Raw genomic sequence first — 20,609 nt, 5'->3', positions numbered from 1 at the left:
ATTGCAAACATGGTTCTAAGGCTCTCCACAGTGGTGGAGGTGGGGCTCGAGTTTAAAATGGTGCACTCGATCTACCTTGAAAATGCATCGATGATTAGGAGGAACATTTTGCCCATGAATGGGCCCACATAGTCTACATGCACCCGCGACCACAGTTTGGTGGGCCAGGGCCAGGGGCTTAGGGGGGCATCCCTGGGGACATTACTGAGTTGGGCACAAATGGTGCACCGCCGAACGCAGAGCTCCAAGTCCGCGTCAATGCCAGGCCACCAGACGTGGGATCTGGCTATGGCCTTCATAAGGACGATCCCTGGGTGCTCGCGGTGGAGCTCCCGGACAAACGCCTCTCTGCCTCGCAAGGGCATAACTACTCGGCTGCCCCACATCAGGCAGCCTGCTTGTAGTGATAGTTCATGCATGCGTCTATGGAAAGGTTTGATCTCCTTGGGGCAGGCATCGCGAGCCTCTGCCCAGTCACCAGTTAAAACGCATCTTTTAACTAGAGATAACGTGGGGTCGCTGGTCGTCCAGGCTCTGATTTGGCGAGCCGTCATGGGCGAACCTGTGGATTCAAAGGCATTGATTGCCATGACCATCTTACAGTCCTGTTCGTCGGACCCTTCTGTGGTCGCCAGGGGTAGCCTGCTAAGCGCGTCGGCACAGTTGTCTGTGCCTGGTCTGTGCCTTATTGTGTAGTCGTAAGATGCCAGCATGAGTGCCCACCGCTGAATGCGTGCCGAGGCGTTGGCGTTTATTGCCATGCACTCGGATAGCAGGGACGTGAGGGGTTTGTGGTCAGTTTCTAATGCAAACTTGGCCCCGAAAAGGTATTGGTGCATCTTTTTGACACCATACACGCATGCGAGCGCCTCCTTCTCAACCATACCGTACCCGCGCTCCGCCCGCAAAAGTGACCTGGAGGCATAAGCAATGGGTTGTAATTTACCCGCATCATTGACGTGCTGTAAAACGCACCCGACCCCATACGCTGACACATCACATGTAAGAACTAGCTTTTTACCTGGGTCAAAAAAGGCTAAAACACTGTTGGAACATAGAAGGTTGTGTGCCTTATTGAAGGCGCGTTCTTGGGCATCCCCCCAAAACCAATCGCACCCCTTTCTGAGTAACACGTGGAGAGGCTCCAGCAGCGTGCTCAAGTTGTGCATAAAGTTCCCAAAGCAATTGAGTAGCCCGAGAAAGGCGCGCAGTTCCGAGACATTCCGGGGCCTGGGTGCCAGATGAATTGCTTCGGTTTTGGATTCTGTTGGACGGATTCCATGAGCGGCAATCCTTCTGCCCAAAAATTCAACCTCGGGCGCTTGGATTTCTTAACTCTTAGCCCTACCCAATCCAATCGACTTAGTACTTCCTCCAAATTGCGGAGATGGGAGTCGGTGTCCCTGCCCGGGATGAGTATGTCATCTTGAAACACAACCGTCCCTGGGATGGACTTGAGCTGACTCTTCATGTTGCGCTGGAATATAGCAGCTGCCGACCTGATGCCGAATGGGCATCGATTGTACATAAAAAGGCCTCGATGTGTGTTGATGGTGGTGAGTAGCTTAGACTCTTCAGTCAGTTCTTGCATCATATACGCAGATGTGAGATCTAGTTTCGAGAAAAGTTTTCCTCCAGCCAACGTGGCAAATAGGTCCTCCGCTCTGGGCAACGGGTATTGTTCCTGTATTATGGTAGACTTGTAATCTCCACAGATTCATACGGATCCATCAGGCTTCATGACAGGGACGATGGGACTTGCCCAGTTGCTAAATTCTACGGGTGAGATAATGCCTTCCCGCATCACATAAGGCACAGCTCTAGCCTTGTGATGGACCGGTCTGGCATCCTGTGTGATGTAGATTTTAACTTTAATCCCTTTGAAGGTGCCCACACCTGGCTGAAAGAGATGTTCAAAACGACTTAGAACTGGTGAGCAGGAGGTCCGTTCCTCTGACGACATGGCGTGAACATCATCCCATTTCCAATTTAGTTTTGCCAGCCAGCTTCTCCCCAACAGTGCTGGGAGATCTCCGGGGACAATCCACAGGGGAAGTCAGTTCACCGTCCCTTTGTGTGTGACTGAGAGCATGGCGCTGCCAAGGACTGGGACGATTTCTTTGGTATAAGTCCTTAGTTTGGTGTCGATCCTTGTGAGTTTTCGTCTGTTGCTTTTGTGCGGCCACAGCTGTTCAAATTGTTGGCCGCTCATGAGAGATTGACTAGCTCCCGTGTCCAGTTCCATGTTGACGGGTATCCCGTTGAGTAGGACCCTCATCATTATTGGAGGCATTTTGTTGTAAGAACAGTGGACATTGATCGCGTTGACCCGCTGTACCTCAGCGTCCCGGGCACTGTCCCCACCGTCTTCTGGTCCGCTTTCGATTCATATACTAGCCGAGCTTCTGTTTTTCTGCACATGCGAGCCAGATGCCCTGTATAGTTGCAGTTTCTGCAAACAGCATGCTGAAATCGACACCCCCTTGTTGAGTGCCTTCCCCCACATCTCCAGCACAGACCGCTTCCATTGTTTCAGAAGGATGAGCTGCCTCTGGCTGATCTCTCTTGAGCTTCTCTCAGTCTGTAGTTGATTGCTTACATTGTGGGTTGATGAGGTGTGAACGGCCGTTCATGTGGCCCTTGATGGCTTCTGGTGCCACTGCCTGCTGTTGAAGGCCTGCTCTCCTGCCTTTGTCTGTGTGTGGGGGTAGCGGCTTGTTTCACGCTGTGAACCCCTTGTTACGATGTTTCGTTAGTTGTCGTACCCGCAGTATAGATCAACTTCATTTCTTCTTCTCCTGCCAAGAATGTCTGTGCGACCAGTGCTGCTGCCTCTAGGGTCAAGTTCTTGATCTCTATGAGCTTTCGGAATATGCCTGCGTGGCCTATTCCTTCAATAAAAAAGTCTCTCAGTACTTCTCTCCTTAGTTCATTGGAGAACTCACATCAACTAGCCAGCATCCGAAGTTCCGCCACGATGTCGGGTATGCTTTGGCCCACACAGCGTCTGTAGTTGTAAAACCTGTGTCTGGCCATGTGTAGGCTGCTCGCTGGCTTCAGGTGGTCTCTCACCAGTGTGCTTAATTCCTCAAACGACTTGCTTGCTGGTTTCTCAGGTGCCAGCAGGTCCTTCAATAGGGCATATGTTTTCGAGCCACAGCTGGTCAAGAGATGGGCTCTTCTCTTGTCTGCCTTATCGTTGCCCATCCAGTCTTTGGTTACAAAGCTTTGCTGGAGCCTTTCTATAAAGTCCTCCCAATTGTCTCCAGCAATGTATTTCTCATCTGAGCCGTTGGTAGCCATTCTGTGGATTCTGTGATCCCGTAACTCGTCGCCACTGTAAAGTCCTGACCCTGCAGTACAGACTTACATGAGGCATATTTTGAAGTCAATGTCACTCTGGACCTGCATCTTTATTTCATAGCTCTCGCATGCCTCACTTGCCTGAGACCTGCCTTTATATACCTGTGTGGGACAGGTATGCAGTGTCTCCTGCAAGTGCACCCCTGGTGGTAAAGTATGCTTGTGGTTACAGGCCCTATCTAGTTACAGTCATGTATAGCATGGTAAGATACAGTTATATACAGTAGTGTGAGATAGATCATACCCATCCCCCTGCCATTTTAGTTTAACCCCTCCCCAACAGCATTAGCAAACACTCCGCCCTGGACATCGGTTCTGGTTCTGCCCAGGTGCAGACCGTCCGGTTTGTACTGGTCCTAACTCCCCCAGAACCGGTTCCATTGTCCCAGGAATTTGAATCTCTCCCCCTTGCACCATTCCTCAAGTCATGTATTCATCTGAGCTATCCTGCAATTCCTACTCTGACTAGCACGTGGCACTGGTAGCAATCCTGAGATTACTACCTTTGAGGTCCTACTTTTTAATTTAACTCCTAGCTCCCTTAATATTTTCTCTCTTGCTCTGTTTATTTCATCTAATATTTCACACTCTTCCTCCCTGATTGCAAAGTCTGCTTTGTAGGATATTAAGGTAAAGAAGTTTGTCTTGTCCAAAACTCTTACATCTAATCTCAAATCTATGGCTCCCTGTTCCAAATCCCTCAATTTGTGGAAACAATCTGTTTCAAATTTCCCTGTCCCATCCTTCCATAAGTTAAAAATCTTCTCTCATATTGCCGATAAACTGCATTGTTGCAATGAAAAAGGGCTTAAATTTTCAAGTCTTTCTTCATATTTGTATTTCCCCATACCAGGTAGCATTCTAGTGACTCTGCTTGTATCCTCCCTAAAGTCTCAAAATGCTTCCAATAATATTCAGTCCAGTGCTTCACTGCATGCTAACTGAGGTTTTATTGGGACATTAGTGAGAGTGCTGCGTGCAGTATTGGGTTCCATGCTGCGTCGGTATTTCTGGGGATAGGGGAAAGGAATGAGTTGGTTCCTGTGAGAAATCAAGGATGCCTAAAAGTGTATAAAACTGATACAAATGCTGTGTTTAAATCATTGTTTTGAACTGCAGATAGAATATCTATTCGAATCAGAGAAATACTTAGAAATGGAGGGTATAATTCTTTTTACTATGTACAACATCCCTATTGCTAAGCGATTAACTGTTGTTTTTAAGTTAAGACTTGAACATGGTTTATATATTTTATGTCATCATCATAGGCAGTCCCTACAATCGAGGAAGTCTTGCTTCCACTCTAAAAGTGAACAGTCCAATACAGGAACTGCAGTCTGTCACAAATGGAACAGACTCTCGCTGGAGGAAAAGGTGGGTAGGGAGTCTGGTTTGCCACACGCTGCTTCCGCTGTCTGCGTTTGATTTCTGCTTGTTCTCGGCGACGAGACTCAACGTGTTCAGCGCCCTCGCGGATGCTCTTCTCCACTTAGGGTAGTCTTTGGCCAGGGATTCCCAGGTGTCGGTGGGGATGTTTCACTTTATCAGGGAGGCTTTGAGGGTGTCCTTGAAACGTTTCCTCTGCCCACCTGGGGCTCGCTTGCCAGGTAGGAGTTCCGAGGTATATTCTATGCATAATGCGAAGGGTAGGGTTTGAAATTACCTGAGCAAAACTACTGGCGAAGATAATGAATGGAAGTTGTAGGTGTTAATGTAAACATATTGCTACATCGTAAAAGAGATAATGGCTCTGGGGCAAGCAGTTTTCTGGTTTGGCTTCATGAGACGAAAGAGATATGAAATGTTTTCCACAGGAAGAACCCCTGGGTTAGTATAAACAGAGAGATATCAAAGGAATTCTACAGAAAAGTGACTTCGATAAGGCATAAACAATGACATATGGCTAGAATCGTAAGTCATGTTTAAGGGGGGTTCTTGAAACAAGGATCGAGACAAAGAACTGGAAGTCTTATTGGATATTAAGGTTTAGGGGAACCTCTTATAGGACAAAATGTCATCAATATCCAGGTTCAGTTCCACCCCTAAAAATAGGTTAAAAGTGACCTCCTGGAAGCTTGTGGTCACAGACAGTGTGAGGGGAGAGCGGATCAGAAGTCAAGCTGGTCGAACACTCTTCGAGAGTGATCGCATGCTTTACCGAAGGAAGCTCTAGACAGAGAAAGAGACTACAAGCTGAAGAGAACTGCTTATGAGCATCAGCCATTTGTTCGATTGGAATCAGTATCACCTACCTGTTACGGTTGAATGTTTTTGCTTTATAGCTAATGTGTTATATTCCATCTTAAATTCTGATTAAACACAATATATCCACCAGATTGGTTTTACAGTCGATCCTGATTGTTAGAGTGAATAGAGATAGCCTTAACCTGGCATATTTCTAACATTCCCCAGTCGGAACACTACAGGTAGGTCGGCCTACTCCCCTGGTATCGATTTGTTTTTTCCTTCTACCAGACTCCCAATGGAGGTGCAGTCTACTCTGCTTTGCCAGTTTTAATTTTGGTTCTGCTGTAACCATTTACACCTCCTCTGGACACATCTTTAGTTTCTTTACTTGTCCCATTATCACCCTCCTTTGCCTTGCACCATCATCCCTTTTGCCAATTAATCCCTTCCCCCATCACAGACTTTTATTCATTCCTGCCTTCCCCTTTCCCCTGGCTCCCTACTTGTTTAAAAGCTGTTAATCTCCAACATCTTCCAGATCGAATGAAAGATCATCGACCAGTAACGTGAACTCTGTTTCTCTCTTCACAGATGCTGCCTGACCTGCTGAGTATTTCCAGAACTTTCTGTTTTAATTTTATCTTATTTACTAAATGGATTAAATTAATGAGCTCACAAATTTGAGAACATTTTGAATTTTATCAAATCATTCCTATTTTTGATGCCAAAACTTTCATTACAAAGCAGCTTTGATGTAGAAAAAGCACTTCAAACAAAATGGACCCAAGCCAAAGAAAGAGATTACAAGGGTGACTAAAAGCTTAGCCAAAGAGTTTTAAGGATTTTGATTTCTGGAGGCGACCATAGACTGCATAGTCAAATGAAAACAAAACCACCACTGGGTTTTTATCGGATGCTCAGTAAGTGTTCTTATTGGTAAACATTATTTACAACTATTTTACAATATACATTAATGATTTAGACGAAGGAATTGAATGTAATATCTCCATGTTTGCAGATGACACTAAGCTGGGTGGCAGTGTGAGCTGTGAGGAGGATGCTAAGAGGCTGCAGGGTTACTTGGACAGGTTAGGTGAGTGGGCAAATGCATGGCAGATACAGTATAATGTGGATAAATGTGAGGTTATCCACTTTGGTGGCAAAAACAGAGAGGCAGAATATTATCTGAATGGTGGCAGATTAGGAAAAGGGGAGGTGCAGCGAGACCTGGGTGTCATGGTACATCAGTCATTGAAAGTTGGCATGCAGGTACAGCAGGCGGTGAAGAAGGCAAATGGTATGTTGGCCTTCATAGCGAGGGGATTTGCGTATAGGAGCAGGGAGGTCTTACTGCAGTTGTACAGGGCCTTGGTGAGGCCACACCTTGAATATTGTGTGCAGTTTTGGTCTCCTAATCTGAGGAAGAACATTCTTGCTATTGAGCGAAGGTTCACCAGACTGATTCCCGGGATGGCAGGACTGACATATGAAGAAAGACTGGATCGACTAGGCTTATATTCACTGTAATGTAGAAGAATGAGAGGGGATCTCATAGAAACATATAAAGTTCTGATGGGATTGGACAGGTTAAATGCAGGAAGAATGTTCCCGATGTTAGGGAAGTCCAGAACCAGGGGTCACAGTCTAAGGGTAAGGGGAAAGCCATTTAGGACCAAGATGAGGAGAAACTTCTTCCCTCAGAGAATTGTGAACCTGTGGAATTCTCTACCACAGAAATTTGTTGAGGCCAGTTCATTAGATCTATACAAAAGGGGGTTAGATGTGGCCCTTACGGCCAAAGGGATCAAGGGGTATGGAGAGAAAGTAGGAATGAGGTACTGAAGTTGCAAAAATAATCAGCCATGATCTTATTGAATGGTGGTGCAGGCTCGAAGGGCCAAATGGCCTACTCCTGCACCTATTTTCTATGTTTCTATATTTCAATTTAGGTTTGATCATATACTCTGGTAACTGGATGGAGATGTGTTAATAACATTTTATTCAGTACAAAAAGAAATATGTACTGGAAAGCATATCTCACATTTGCTGTGCTAACCAAATGAAGTGCTGATTTAGCCAGTTTGTATCCATTGCCCATACCAGGTTGTGGTGTAAGTCTATTGTCGAGGTGGTTCAGTGGGTATGCATCCATTTTCCCATACACTTTGGCTCTGGATAGTTGCTTATTCAGTTAATTTAGTGGCCATGCCTTCAGTTCCTATACAGGTTAACATGAGTACAAGTGGCAGTTCCCAATATTCCAAGGTAGGATTAGTGACAAATTCCTAGGGGCTTACTGAGTCCGTAACAGTTTGGCGGGTTGGGGTGAGTGATACATTAATATGTAGGTATAACATTTGCTAAATGAGATGAAAAGTTCTGATATCAATACATTAAGAGAAGCCAGAGTTGTGTTTATCTTCATCGAGCAGTAATTTGCATTTAATCCAATCCTCAACTAAAATGGCTCAACATTCAGGGACAAAAAGGAAGATGAGGCAGAGCTGCAAATGTTTGAGTAAATAACTAGCAATCTAAAAATAAATGAGATAAAATACATCTGAAAATAGTGATGTGTATCGCTCTACAGAGGTTCCCACCTCAACATGTCGGCAGGCTGTGAAAGGGGAGGGCAGGCTGTAGTAATTTACTAGTAAATAACCTTAAATGCAAAAGATCTCAAAACAATTGCAGTGCTTCTAATCAACGTGCAGTTACAACCTTTTCATACTCAGTGTCCTGAATACCCTTTAGCTAAAATTGAAGCATTATGTGCTGTAGCATGTCTAAACGGTGCTATTACAAACAAAGAAGAAGAATTTGGTTTGGCTCCTCCATTACCTTCAAGTTAGATTTCTAATATTCTTGTTACAGCAGAGTAGTCAATCATCTTTCTAATTACATTGTATAAATGATCTTCTGCTGATTACCCTGAAGGATTACAAAGTGCTGAAAAATGAAAATGATCTCCTCCATGGCTTCCAGTAATGGCACCAGGCAATCTTAGATCTGTGAGTCGAAAGCAATACTGCACTCCTCCCACAGTATCCCAAAACTGCACCTTAAACCTCATCCCTAGCTTACAGCATCTTGTTTTGTTCAAGATTCTCGATGCTTTTATCGACCTTCGATAAAGACTTATTGCTCTTTTAGACCTTCAAACTAAATTTTAAATTTAAAATAATTTCTGCTGCAAAAAACTATCTTATGCATCTCAGGTATAAGTAACTTTATGAAGTAATTTAAAATGGCAATACTGTGCGTATGAACGAACATATGGAACTGTGAGAATTACATTAGATTTTATATAAATCATAGGTTATGAACTGGAAATTGAGAGAGCTAACAGACATATTCAAATATAACCAGCCCGTTCAAATAGAAAATGATTCTTCTTAAAAAATCGAATTCAGAATCAAACACAAAATCACATATAGATAAGGTTTTAGAATTTATTGCTAACACTGAGAAGATAAGAAGGGCCATTGACATTGTTCTTTTTATTTAATATGCAAGTAACCCCGTCATTATCACAAACATATAACTGAAATAGACAGTGTTAACCTGAGCAGCTTCTATTCTGATTGTGCTGCCAGCTCCCAGAGGAGTAGGTCTGGAACATCTAGTGACATCCTAGAGTGATAAAAATAAGATTGAATATGAGGAAAATAAGGAAAGAGGTTAAAAGAGAGATGAGGAGAGCAAAGAGGGAGTATGAGGTTAGAATCTAAGAAGATATTAAAAAGAATGGTTTAAGTGTCTACAATAATTATCAATTAAAAGAGAATTGTTAATTGTGAGGTGAAACCCCTGTAAAAAGACAGTGAATGAGTACAGCATGAACAGAAATGGACAGGGAAACTTAACAAGTATTTCGTATCAGCATTTACAAAAGAGAAGGACATTGGGGAGGAAGTAAATCCTTAATTGGTTAAAAGGGAGATAAATAAAATGAAAGAGGTTCTGGTCTGTAAAATAACAAGCCCTGTTGTCCATGGGAAGCACCTTGACGTTGCTCCTAGAAAACAACGGAATGGCACAAATGTCCCAGTAGCATAATCACTCCGTAATTTCCTGGGACTTTTGCGGTGTAATGCGGGCTCTATGACTATTTCATTACCGAAAGCATCCAGGAAATTCTGGGTCTATAGTTCAGCGTTTTCAGAGTGGATGTATGTCGGAGGACTGGAGAGTAGCCATTTTAAAAAAGGGAAAGCAGGGAGGTCTGGGGGCTCAGGTTGAGAAGATATTAAAAGCAGAACCTAAAGTGGATAAGGCCATTAAAAAAAAGCTCATAGAATACTGGGTTTATGGCAAAGGGTATAGAAAATGGAAATTGAAATGTAGTAGTGAATCTATACAAACCTTAATAAGACTATAGTTAGAGTACTGTGTGCAATACAGAGGGTACAGCATAGATTTATTAGGATGCTGCCTGGTATGAGGAAATATAAATATGTAGACAAACTTACAAAATTTGAGCTGTTTTCATTAGAATAGAGAAGATTAATGGGTGATTTGATACAAGTGTTTAAAATTATTCTTGGATTACATAGGATATACGGCACAGTAACAGGCCATTCGGTCCAACCAGTCCATGCCGGCGTTTATGCTCCACTCGAACCTCCTCCAATCTTTCCTCATCTAAAATCTTTCAGCATAACCTTTTATTCCCGTCTCCCTCATATGCTTGTCTAGCCTCCCCTTAAATGGATCCATACTATTCGTTCATCTACTCCCTGTGGTAGCGAGTTCCACATTCTCACCACTTTTTGGGTAAAGAATTTTCTACTGAATTCCCTATTGGATTTCTTGGTGACTATCTTATATTGATGGCCTCTAGTTATGCTCTTCCCCACAAGTGGAAACATTCTGTCTATCTCCACTATCAAAACCTTTCATAATTTTAAAAACCTCTATTACGCCACCCCTCAACCTTCTTTTTTCAAGAGAAAAGAGACCCAGCCTGTTCATCCTTTCCCGATATGTTAGCCTCGCATTTCTGGTATCATCCTTGTAAATCTTTTCTGCACTCTCTCCAGTGCCTCTATATCTTTTTTATAATCATCATCATCATAGGCATTCCCTTGGAGTCGAGGATGACTTGCTTCCACACTAAAAATGAGTTCTCAGGTGACTGAAGTGTCCAATGCGGGACCTACAGACTCTGTCACAGGTGGGGCAGACGGTGGTTGGAGGAACGGGAGGGTGTGGTGTCTGGGTTGCCACGCGTTTCTTCCGCTATCGACGCTTGGCTTCAGCTTGCTCTCGGCGAAGAGGCTCGAGCTGTTCAGTGCCTTCCCGGATGCTTTTCCTCCACTTTGGGAGGTCTTGGACCAGGGATTCCCAGGTGTCGATGGGGATGTTGCACTTTCTCCGCCTCCAGACCAGATCCAAGGTTGTCCCAGCCTCTGTCATCGAATGACAGTACACAGACGACGTTTGTGTCTGCGCACACTCAGAGGCCGAACTCCAAACCATCGTCAACACCTTCACCAAGGCGTACGAGAGCATGGGCCTTACACAAAACATTCGTATGACAAAGGTCCTCTACCAACCTGCCCCCGCCACACAGCACTGCCCCCCGGTTATCAAAATCCACGACGAGGCCTTGGACAACGTGGACCATTTTCCATACCTTTTTTATAATATGTTTACCAGAACTATACGCAGTACTCGAAGTGTGGTCTAAACAAGGTTCAATACAGGTTTAGCATAACTTCCCTACTTTTCAATTCTATACCTCTAGAAATAAACCCTAGTGCTTGGTTTACTTTTTTTTTACGGCCTTGCTAACCTGTGTCGCAACTTTTAATGATTTGTGTATTTTTACTCCGAGATCCCTTTGTTCCTCTACCCCACCTAGACTCGCATCCTCCAAGTATTAAATGACCTCCCTATTCTTCCTAAATGTAATACTTCACATTTATCTGTGTTGAACTTAATTTGTCAATTATATGCCCATTCTGCAAGTTTATTAATGTCCTCTGTAATTTGTTGCAGTCCTCCTCAATATTGACTAATTTGGTGTTATCCGCAAATTTAGAAATAGTGTTTTTGATTCCAAAGTCTAAATCATGAATGTAAATTGTGAACAAGTGTTGCCAGCCCTGATCCTTGTGGAACATCACTTTCTGCGACTCTGAATAACTACCCTTTACCTCTACTCTCTGCTTTCTGAGTTGAAGCCAGCTAGCTATCCATTCTGCTACTTGTCCCCTGACACTGCATTCTCTGACCCAGTTCATTAATCTATTATGGTATATCTTATCGAAGGCCTTTTGAAAATCTAGATAAATTACATCTACTGCATTACCCTCGTCTACTCTCTCTGTTACCTTTTCAAAAGGGATGGGGCATAGTAAATAGAAACAGACTGTTTCCAATGACTGAGGGGTCTAGAACAAAAGGATATAGATACAGATTAGATCTAAAAGATTTAGAACCGAGGGTAGAAGAAACTTTTCTTCCACTGAGGGTTTTGAGGAAGTGAAGTGCACTATCAGAGACAGTGATTGAAGCAGAGAACATGTCAACATTTAAGAATAGCTTGAAGGAAAGAGGGATAAAGGGATGTGGAAATAGGGTGAGCTCGTGCTTACGTGGAGAATTGGTTGGGACTATGTAATTCTATGCAACCATGCCAGATTCACAAAAGAACAATCTTCCCAACAGCAGGCCTGAGCGATTCCGGCAGGTTTACCCTGGGGTCACTGGCAGCTGCATAAGAACTGCACTGTAGGAACCAGAAGCTCTCATACGCCATAAAACCAAATGTAAAAGCAGCTTTGGAAAACCAATTGTTCATCATGTCAGAGTATCTGCTCTGCAAATTGAGTTGAGAGTAACTCGCTCATGATATCTCATCATTCAATGCAAACATCCACCTGAAATCAATTTTAGTATATCCACTTGCAAAAGTATACAGCGCTGTTTGAGAAAGCAAAAACTGGCTCGCATCACTTTATTTTCCCACTTAATAACTTTCTCACCGCATTCCCAACGGGATAGATATATTTTAAAAATGCATAGCCTTTTCCTTAAATATCCAGCCCCTTTTGTTCTGAAGATAGTAACAGACACTGCTGTATGGTTACATGGACGCCACACCTTGTATTACCTCACCCATATGGCCGTCTTCTCGTGTGCCTTGGCATGGAGAATTGGTAGGCTATTTGGCTGTGGAGGACACTGTAGTTGAGCTTGATCCTGTTATCATGTGACATTCACAGCACAGTTTTCTGAATAGTGATCGGGATTAGGAACTCTGGCTCATTTTGCCCCTCTCATCCCTAGCCTTAAATGTGCTGAAGCAGTGGGAGTGGGGGGGGGGGCGGGGGGGGCGGGGAGAAAAGGGTGGACACTTAATTATTGTTCACACATCCCCACCATTTGGCTGAGATCAGCTAGCTCAGCACAGTGCAGAACCTGGAACCTTATAGGTCTGTGTCATTTAGTTTCATACTGGGCAATTAAGTTACCCACTAAGCCACCAGGGCAGCGGTTTTGCTGAAAAGCAATCAACTTCTCCAATCCACCATAACCCAAGTTTTACAACTAAGAGCAGATGCTTTATATACAACAGTACTTTTGCTTCAAGATTGATCGCACTTCACCTCGTAGTGTTAGTTAGAGATTCCTGTTGACTCTTCAATAGGATATCAATTCATTGGGACAACCCAATTGGCATCTTAGCTCATTTTTTTTAAATTGAGAGTTTTAGTCAGGGCATGTCGGTATTAAATTTGCAGTGAGAAAGAATGCAATAAAGTGGGAAAGTATAACACTGACGCTTACCGTATTATGAATCTTTATTGAATTTTAGTAAAACACACCGTATTCTGAAATATATGTGACATAACTATACATTCCCTGAGCACACTAGTTTTTTTTTTATTGATGTCTTCAAAAGAAACGACCGTGTATGATTTGCATGGTCAAACAAGAGATTAATGTACAACCATTCAGAGAGGAGCAAAGAAACAGAAAACCAATACTTACTGTTAAGCGTTTTGAAGCATCCACCTCGATCATTCCCTTTAAGAGGTTTTGGCAGTCTGGCGGTATAAAGTGTGGCATATGAAACACTCCACGTTTTACCTTTTCCAATAACTGTCTCAGATTATCATCGTCAAATGGCAACGCTCCCTACAAAACCAGGAAAGCTCAGTATTAACATTCTTGTTTACCAAACCAACTGATAAGAAGCTCAAGAGAATTATGTTAGAAATACACTGAAAGCAATTTCCTTTTCGGAAAACATTCCTGAATACGCTTTAGGGCAAATGGCCATTAGCTGAAGTAACTACAAACTATTTTCTACTTTGCGGGGGAGGGGGGGGGGGGGTGGGGGGGTTGGTGACATATCGGACAATTATAATTGAGGAGAAATTTCACAGCGGAATGACCAGTCCTGATTTCTTCCAAGTATCCCTGTTTATTTTGCATGACCTTCATGCTCTTTTTAAATGCATGTCGTTATTGTAAAGCACCTTTCATGACCTTAGGACGTCCCAAAACCACATAAATACTGTTGTGTATCTGTAAAGTATGCACTCCCATGTTCCGCCACCAGGGAGCGCATCCCCTGAAGTCCCAAGGGATCCCAGCATCCCATGGAAGCACTGTATATACGCCGTCCCTAAGGCCTGTTCCTCACTCTGGAATGTCTTATAAAGACTGAGGTCACTGTTACTTTAATCTCCCTGTGTGCATTCTCATCTGTGTTTGGAACACAACAACTGCCGATGAGTACACAAATCCAACGCAAAGATGCAGCAAACTGTGGGCATCCTGGAGAAGTTCTCGGAGGGTGAGGACTGGGAAGCCTATGTCGAATGGCTAGACCAGTACTTTGTAGCCAACGAGCTGGATGGAGGAGGAAGCGCTGCAAAAAGGAGAGTGGTCCTCCTCATGGTCTGCGGGGCACCGACCTACAGCCTCATGAAGAACCTTCTGGCTCTGGTGAAACCCACAGATAAGTCGTATGAGGAGCTGTGTACACTGGTTCGGGAGCATCTTAACCCGAGGGAGAGCATGCTGATGGCGAGGTATCGGTTCTATATGTACCAGCGATCTGAAGGTCAGGAAGTGGCGAGCTACGTCGCCAAGCTAAGGCGACTTGCAGGACAATGTGAGTTTGATGACTACCTGGAGCAAATGCTCAGAGACTTTTTTGTACTGAGCATTGGCCACGAGACCATTCCATGAAAACTTTTGACTGTAGACACTGACCCTCAGTAAGGCCATTGCGACAGCACAGGCGTTTATGTCCACCAGTGATAACACCAAACAAATCTCTCAGCAAACAAGTGCTAGCAATGTTCATAAATTAACTGGAATTGTAGTTGCGAGCAGAAATGTATCGGGCAGAAACCACAAGTCTGCAACTGCCAGCTCAGGTGACCCAAATGACTCAGAGTCCGCAACAAAGGATGAATGCAAGGCAATTTACACCTTGTTGGTGTTGTGGAGGCTTCCATTCAGCCGATTCATGCCGCTTCAAAGGGTATGTTTGCAAGAGCTATGGAACAATGGAGCACATCCAGCTCTGCAAAACCTGCTAACCACCATGTGGCAGAGGAAGATCGGTCCATAGTGGATCAAAGCAATTTCGAGCCTCAGAGAGAGGAGGCAGAGAGAGAAGAGGTGGCTGAAGAACACGGGGTGCACACATTTTCAACGAAATGTCCACCTATAATGCTAAATGTAAAATTGAATGGCTTACCCATAGCCATGGAACTGGACACTGGCGCTAGCCAATCCATCATAAGTAAAAAGGTGTTTGAGAGACTGTGGTGCAACAAGGCACTCAGACCAGCCCTGAGCCCCATCCACGCGAAACTGAGAAGTACACCAAAGAGCTTATCACTATCCTGAGCAGCGCCATGGTCAAGGTCACCTACGAGGGCATGGTGCATGAACTACCACTCTGGATTGTCCCGGGAGATGGCCCCACACTGCTTGGAAGGAGCTGGCAGGGCAAAATCCGCTGGAACTGGGATGACATCCGAGCACTATCACATATCGATGAGGCCTCATGTACACAGGTTCTAAACAAATTTCCTTCTCTTTTTGAGCCAGGCTTTGGAGACTTTTCCGGGGTGAAGGTGCGGATCCACTTGGTCCCAGAGGCACGACCCATTCACCACAAGGCGCGAGCGGTACCTCACATGGTGAGGAAGACAGTGGAAATTGAGCAGGACAGGCTGCAACGCAAGGACATCATCTCCCCAGTGGAATTCAGCGAGTGGGCCAGCCGATTGTTCCAGTACTCAAAAGTGATGGCATGGTCAGAATTTGCAGCGATTATAAAGTAACTATTAATCGTTTCTCGCTACAGGACCAATACCCGCTACCGAAGGCAGACGACCTATTTGCGACGCTGGCAGGAGGCAAGACATTCACCAAGTTCGACCTGACTTCGGCCTACATGATGCAGGAGCTGGAGGAGTCTTCGAAGGGCCTCACCTGCATCAACACGCACAAGGGACTATTCATCTACAACAGATGCACATTTGGAATTCGGTCAGCTGCAGCGATCTTCCAGAGAAACATGGAGAACCTATTCAAGTCGGTACCATGCACGGTGGTTTTTCAGGACGACATATTGGTCACGGGTCGGGACACCGTCGAGCAACTACAAAATCTGGAGGAGGTCGTCCAGCGACTGGATCGCGTAGGGCTGCGGCTGAAGAGGTCGAAATGTGTCTTCATGGCAACAGAAGTGGAGTTTTTGGGGAGAAAGATCGTGGCGGACGGCATTCGGCCCACAGACGCCGAGACAGAGGCTATCAGGAAAATGCCCAGGCCACAGAACGTCACGGAGCTGCAGTCGTTCCTGGGACTCCTCAACTACTTTGGTATCTTCCTACCGGGGTTAAGCACCCTCTTAGAGCCCCTACATGTGTTATTGCATAAAGGTGAGAACTGGATATGGGGAAAAAAACCAAGTAATTGCTTTTGAGAAAGCCAGAAACATTTTATGCTCCAACAAGCTGATTGTATTGTATAACCCGTGTAAATGACTCGTGCTAGCATGTGTTGCGTCGTCGTATGGAGTTGTGTGTGTATTACAACAAGCTAATGTTGCAGCGAAGTTGCAACCTGTCGCCTGTGCTTCCAGGAGCTTGTCTAAGGCCGAGAGGGCCTACAGCATGATTGAGAAAGAGGCATTAGCGTGTGTGTTCGGGGTAAAGAAAGTGCATCAGTGCCTGTTTGGCCTCAAATTTGAGCTGGAAACCGATCACAAGCCCCTCATATCCCTGTTCGCTGAAAACAAGGGGATAAATACTAATGCCTCAGCCCGCATACAAAGGTGGGCACTCGTGCTATCAGCATATAACTATACCATCCGCCACAGGCCAGGCACCGAGAACTGTGCGGATGCCTTCAGTCGGCTACCATTGCCCACCACGGGAGTGGAAATGGCGCAGCCTGCAAACTTGTTGATGGTCATGGAAGTGTTTGAAAATGATAAATCACCTGTCACGGCCCGCCAGATTAGGACTTGGACCAGCCAAGATCCTCTGCTGTCCCTAGTAAAAAACTGTGTACTGCATGGGAGCTGGGCCAGCATCCCCGTTGAAATGCAAGAGCTAATCAAGCTGTTCCAGCGGCGAAAGGATGAGCTGTCCATTCAGGCAGACTGCCTGTTGTGGGGTAACCGCGTAGTGGTATCCAAAAAAGGGCAGGGAGATGTTCATCTCGAATCTCCACAGCACACACCCACGTATAGTAATGATGAAAGCGATAGCCAGATCCCACGTGTGGTGGCCCGGTATCGACTCTGACTTAGAGTCCTGTGTACGGCAATGCAGCGTGTGTGCTCAGTTGAGCAACGCGCCCAGAGAGGTACCACTAAGTTTGTGGTCCTGGCCCTCCAGACCATGGTCGAGGATCCATGTCGACTATGTGGGCCTGTTTCTCGGTAAAATGTTCCTGGTGGTGGTGAATGCTTTTTCAAAATGGATTGAATGCAAAATAATGTCGGGATGCACCGCAACCGCCACCATTGAAAGCCTGAGGGCCATGTTTGCCACCCACGGCCTGCCTGGCATACTGGTCAGTGACAACGGGCCATGTTTCACCAGTGCCGAATTTAAAGAATTCATGACCCACAATGGGGTCAAACATGTCACCTCAGCCCCGTTTAAACCAGCCTCCAATGGGCAGACAGAGCGGGTAGTACAAACCATCAAACAGCCTTAAATGAGTCACAGAAGGCTCACCCCAAACCCGCCTGTCCCGAGTACTGCTCAGCTACCGCACGAGACCCCTCGCTCACAGGGGTGCCCCCGGCTGAGCTGCTCATGAAGAGGACACTTAAAACCAGACTCTCGCTGGTTCACCCAACCTGTATGATCAGGTAGAGAGCAGGCGGCAGCAATAAAATGTAAACAATGGTCGCGCCACTGTGTCACAGGAAATTGATCTGAATGACCCTGTGTATGTGCTAAACTATGGACATGGTCCCAAGTGGATCGTGGGCACGGTGATAGCTAAAGAAGGGAGGAGGGTGTTTGTAGTCAAACTAGACAATGTAAAAATTTGCAGAAAGCACCTGGACCAAACGAGGCTGCAGTTCACAGACTGCCCTGAACAACCCACAGCAGACACCACCTTTTTCGAGCCCACAACACATACCCAAAGGATCAACGACACCACGCCGGACCAGGAAATCGAACCCATCATGTCCAACAGCCCAGCAAGGCCAGGCTCACCCAGCAGCCCTGCAGGGCCAACAACACGCCAGCGCAGCGAGGGCACAGCCAACACACCAGAACAGACATTTGTACCGAGGCGGTCCACCAGGGAAAGAAAGACTCCCGACCGCTTCACCTTGTAAACAGTTTTCACTTTGACTGGGCGGGGGGGGGGGTGATGTTGTGTATCTGCAAAGCATGCACTCCCATGTTCTGCCACCGGGGAGTGCATCCCTTGAAGTCCCAAGGGATCCCAGCATTCCTTGGGAGCACTGTATATAAGCCGGCCCCTAAGGCCTGTTCCTCACTCTGGAGTGTCTTAATAAAGACTGAGGTCACTGTTACTTTAACCTCCCTGTGTGCAGCCTCATCTGTGTTAGGAACACAACAAATACTTTTGAGGTCTGGTCACTTTTGTAATGTAGGAAACACAAAATACAATTTGTGCACAACAAGGTTCCACAAACATCAATGAGATAATGACCAGATAATCTAATTTTAGTGATGTTGGTGGAGGGATTAATAGGACAGTGGGGAGAACTCCCCAACTGTTCTTTGAATAGTGGCATGGGATATTTTACGTCCATCTGAGAGGGCCGACAGGTTGGTTTAACTTCTCATGCGAAAGACAGTCATCATCATAGGCGGTGCCTCGAAATAAGGATGACTTGCTTCCATGCCAAAAAAAAAAGGACGAGTTCACAGATGTTTCAATGAAGAACCCGAACTATATCCTCAAGGGTGGAAGATGCCTGTGTATGGATTTTTTTAATGTGGGGTGGCCGTTGCACACCAGCCACCACACGGGCTTGACAGAGCTAGGTGTCTTGGTCCAGTGGCAAGGATTAACCAAGACAACTGGAGACCTGCTCTGCTGCACGGACTTAGTGCGCACAATATCACAGTGTGGGCTGGTCTGTGCTGCCCTTGGGCTCCTGGGCCCCGAACACGCACCTCCCCGGGCCCTGATCACGTCCCTCCAGAGTCTCTCGCCGCTCCTTCGCCCCGACCTCTAAAATTACTAATCTCAATTTCAGCACGGTCAGCAGGAGCAGAGCAGAGGGAAAGGGAAGGAGGCAAAAAACAGAGAGTCATTCCGAGGTTACTCTTTCATAAACCTGAACACCTGCTCTGAGGCCAGCGTCAGTGGAAACCTGAGAATGAAGGGGCTCGAGGTGGAGTAATTGGGCACTGTGGTAAAATGAGCATGATAATGGGAGGTCAGCTCACTCGAACCTTTCAGTGGTACTTATAGTTCATTACACAAGGTTTGTTGGAAGCACCATGGAGCGAAGGGCCACAATGTTGCCGCCGACATTCAGTTTAAGGCTGTTGGCTCACCGTAGATTGCTGCCATTTTTTTCCTTACCAACAACCTTAAATCATTTGCTGGTTTTGGCTAAAGGAGGCTGGGGGGAAAAAAACTGCAGCTATAATGATGTGTCTGCATGTAGGGAGAGGGTCATTCAGCAACAAAATTGCAACCACCTTCCGGCGCTCCCTGAAGTAACTGTTCCAAGCAGGCGCTCCAGCTGCATTATGGGCAAGTTTTCTGATTTGTATAAATCTTGAGGCCTTCACAAGCCTTGTACACTGAGAGCGCTGAGCTCATAAAGGTTTGGTTAAGAATCTATAGGTGCCATTATTCTCGTTCTTTTGCACAAGGATAAAATGATGTCCAGTGTCGAGCAAGTGCAAATCCTCGTGCCCTTAAATGCGTACCTCAATCTGCATAAGCTAATTGTAACAGTATTGAAATTAGAAGCCATATTGATCTCTGTATACTGACAAATGGATGGAAGCTGCATTTATAAAGGTGTCTGTTTTTCTATCCTGTTTGTTGTATTTGAGCTAAAAATGTTTTTCTTTTTCTACTCAAATGACAACAAAAATGGTTGGTATGTGACATATTTACGGATAAGATCTTTCCCAGCTGAGTCTTGTCTACAGACAAAACTATCCCCACTAGGAATGAGAAAATACAACCACAGGGTGTGCAAAATGAGCAACTGCTGGGATATGGGAGAAGAGTGGGCGAATGGGACGCAGTGGATTGCTCTTTGAGAGAGTCGGCGCAAACTCAATAGGCCGAATGGCCTTCTTCTGGGCTGTACTATTCTATGATTCTATAACTGTTCCAATGTATTCCCCCTCATCCGCTCTCGAGTGCAGGTGACAGCGACAGGGACAAAAACATGAAACAGGTACAAATGCACCTTTCCTGCACCATAACACAATACAGTGTTTGTGTCTAAAGGGAAATAACAGTTGTTGTAATCCAAGTCTTAAAGAACATTTACAGGAGGTTCTCTGTAACAATACATATAATCTTGAAGAAAACCTAATCGACCACTC

General features: G+C 45.3%; 1 protein-coding gene across 3 annotated transcripts in view; it reads right to left on the bottom strand.

The window, feature by feature from the left end:
- Positions 1–20,609, bottom strand: part of brsk2b (BR serine/threonine kinase 2b) — a 927,534-nt gene that overhangs the window by 339,466 nt on the left and 567,459 nt on the right. For all 3 annotated transcript variants that reach the window (XM_070899634.1, XM_070899633.1, XM_070899635.1), the window contains one exon: positions 13,552–13,698. In XM_070899634.1, coding sequence (XP_070755735.1) covers positions 13,552–13,698 — 147 coding nt within the window. The remainder of the gene's footprint in view (positions 1–13,551; positions 13,699–20,609) is intronic.

Source organism: Pristiophorus japonicus, chromosome 14 (assembly GCF_044704955.1).
Source record: "Pristiophorus japonicus isolate sPriJap1 chromosome 14, sPriJap1.hap1, whole genome shotgun sequence".
Lineage (NCBI taxonomy): Eukaryota > Metazoa > Chordata > Chondrichthyes > Pristiophoridae > Pristiophorus > Pristiophorus japonicus.
The sequence above is the reverse complement of the archived record's forward strand: the minus strand, read 5'-3'. Positions and strand labels throughout refer to the sequence as shown.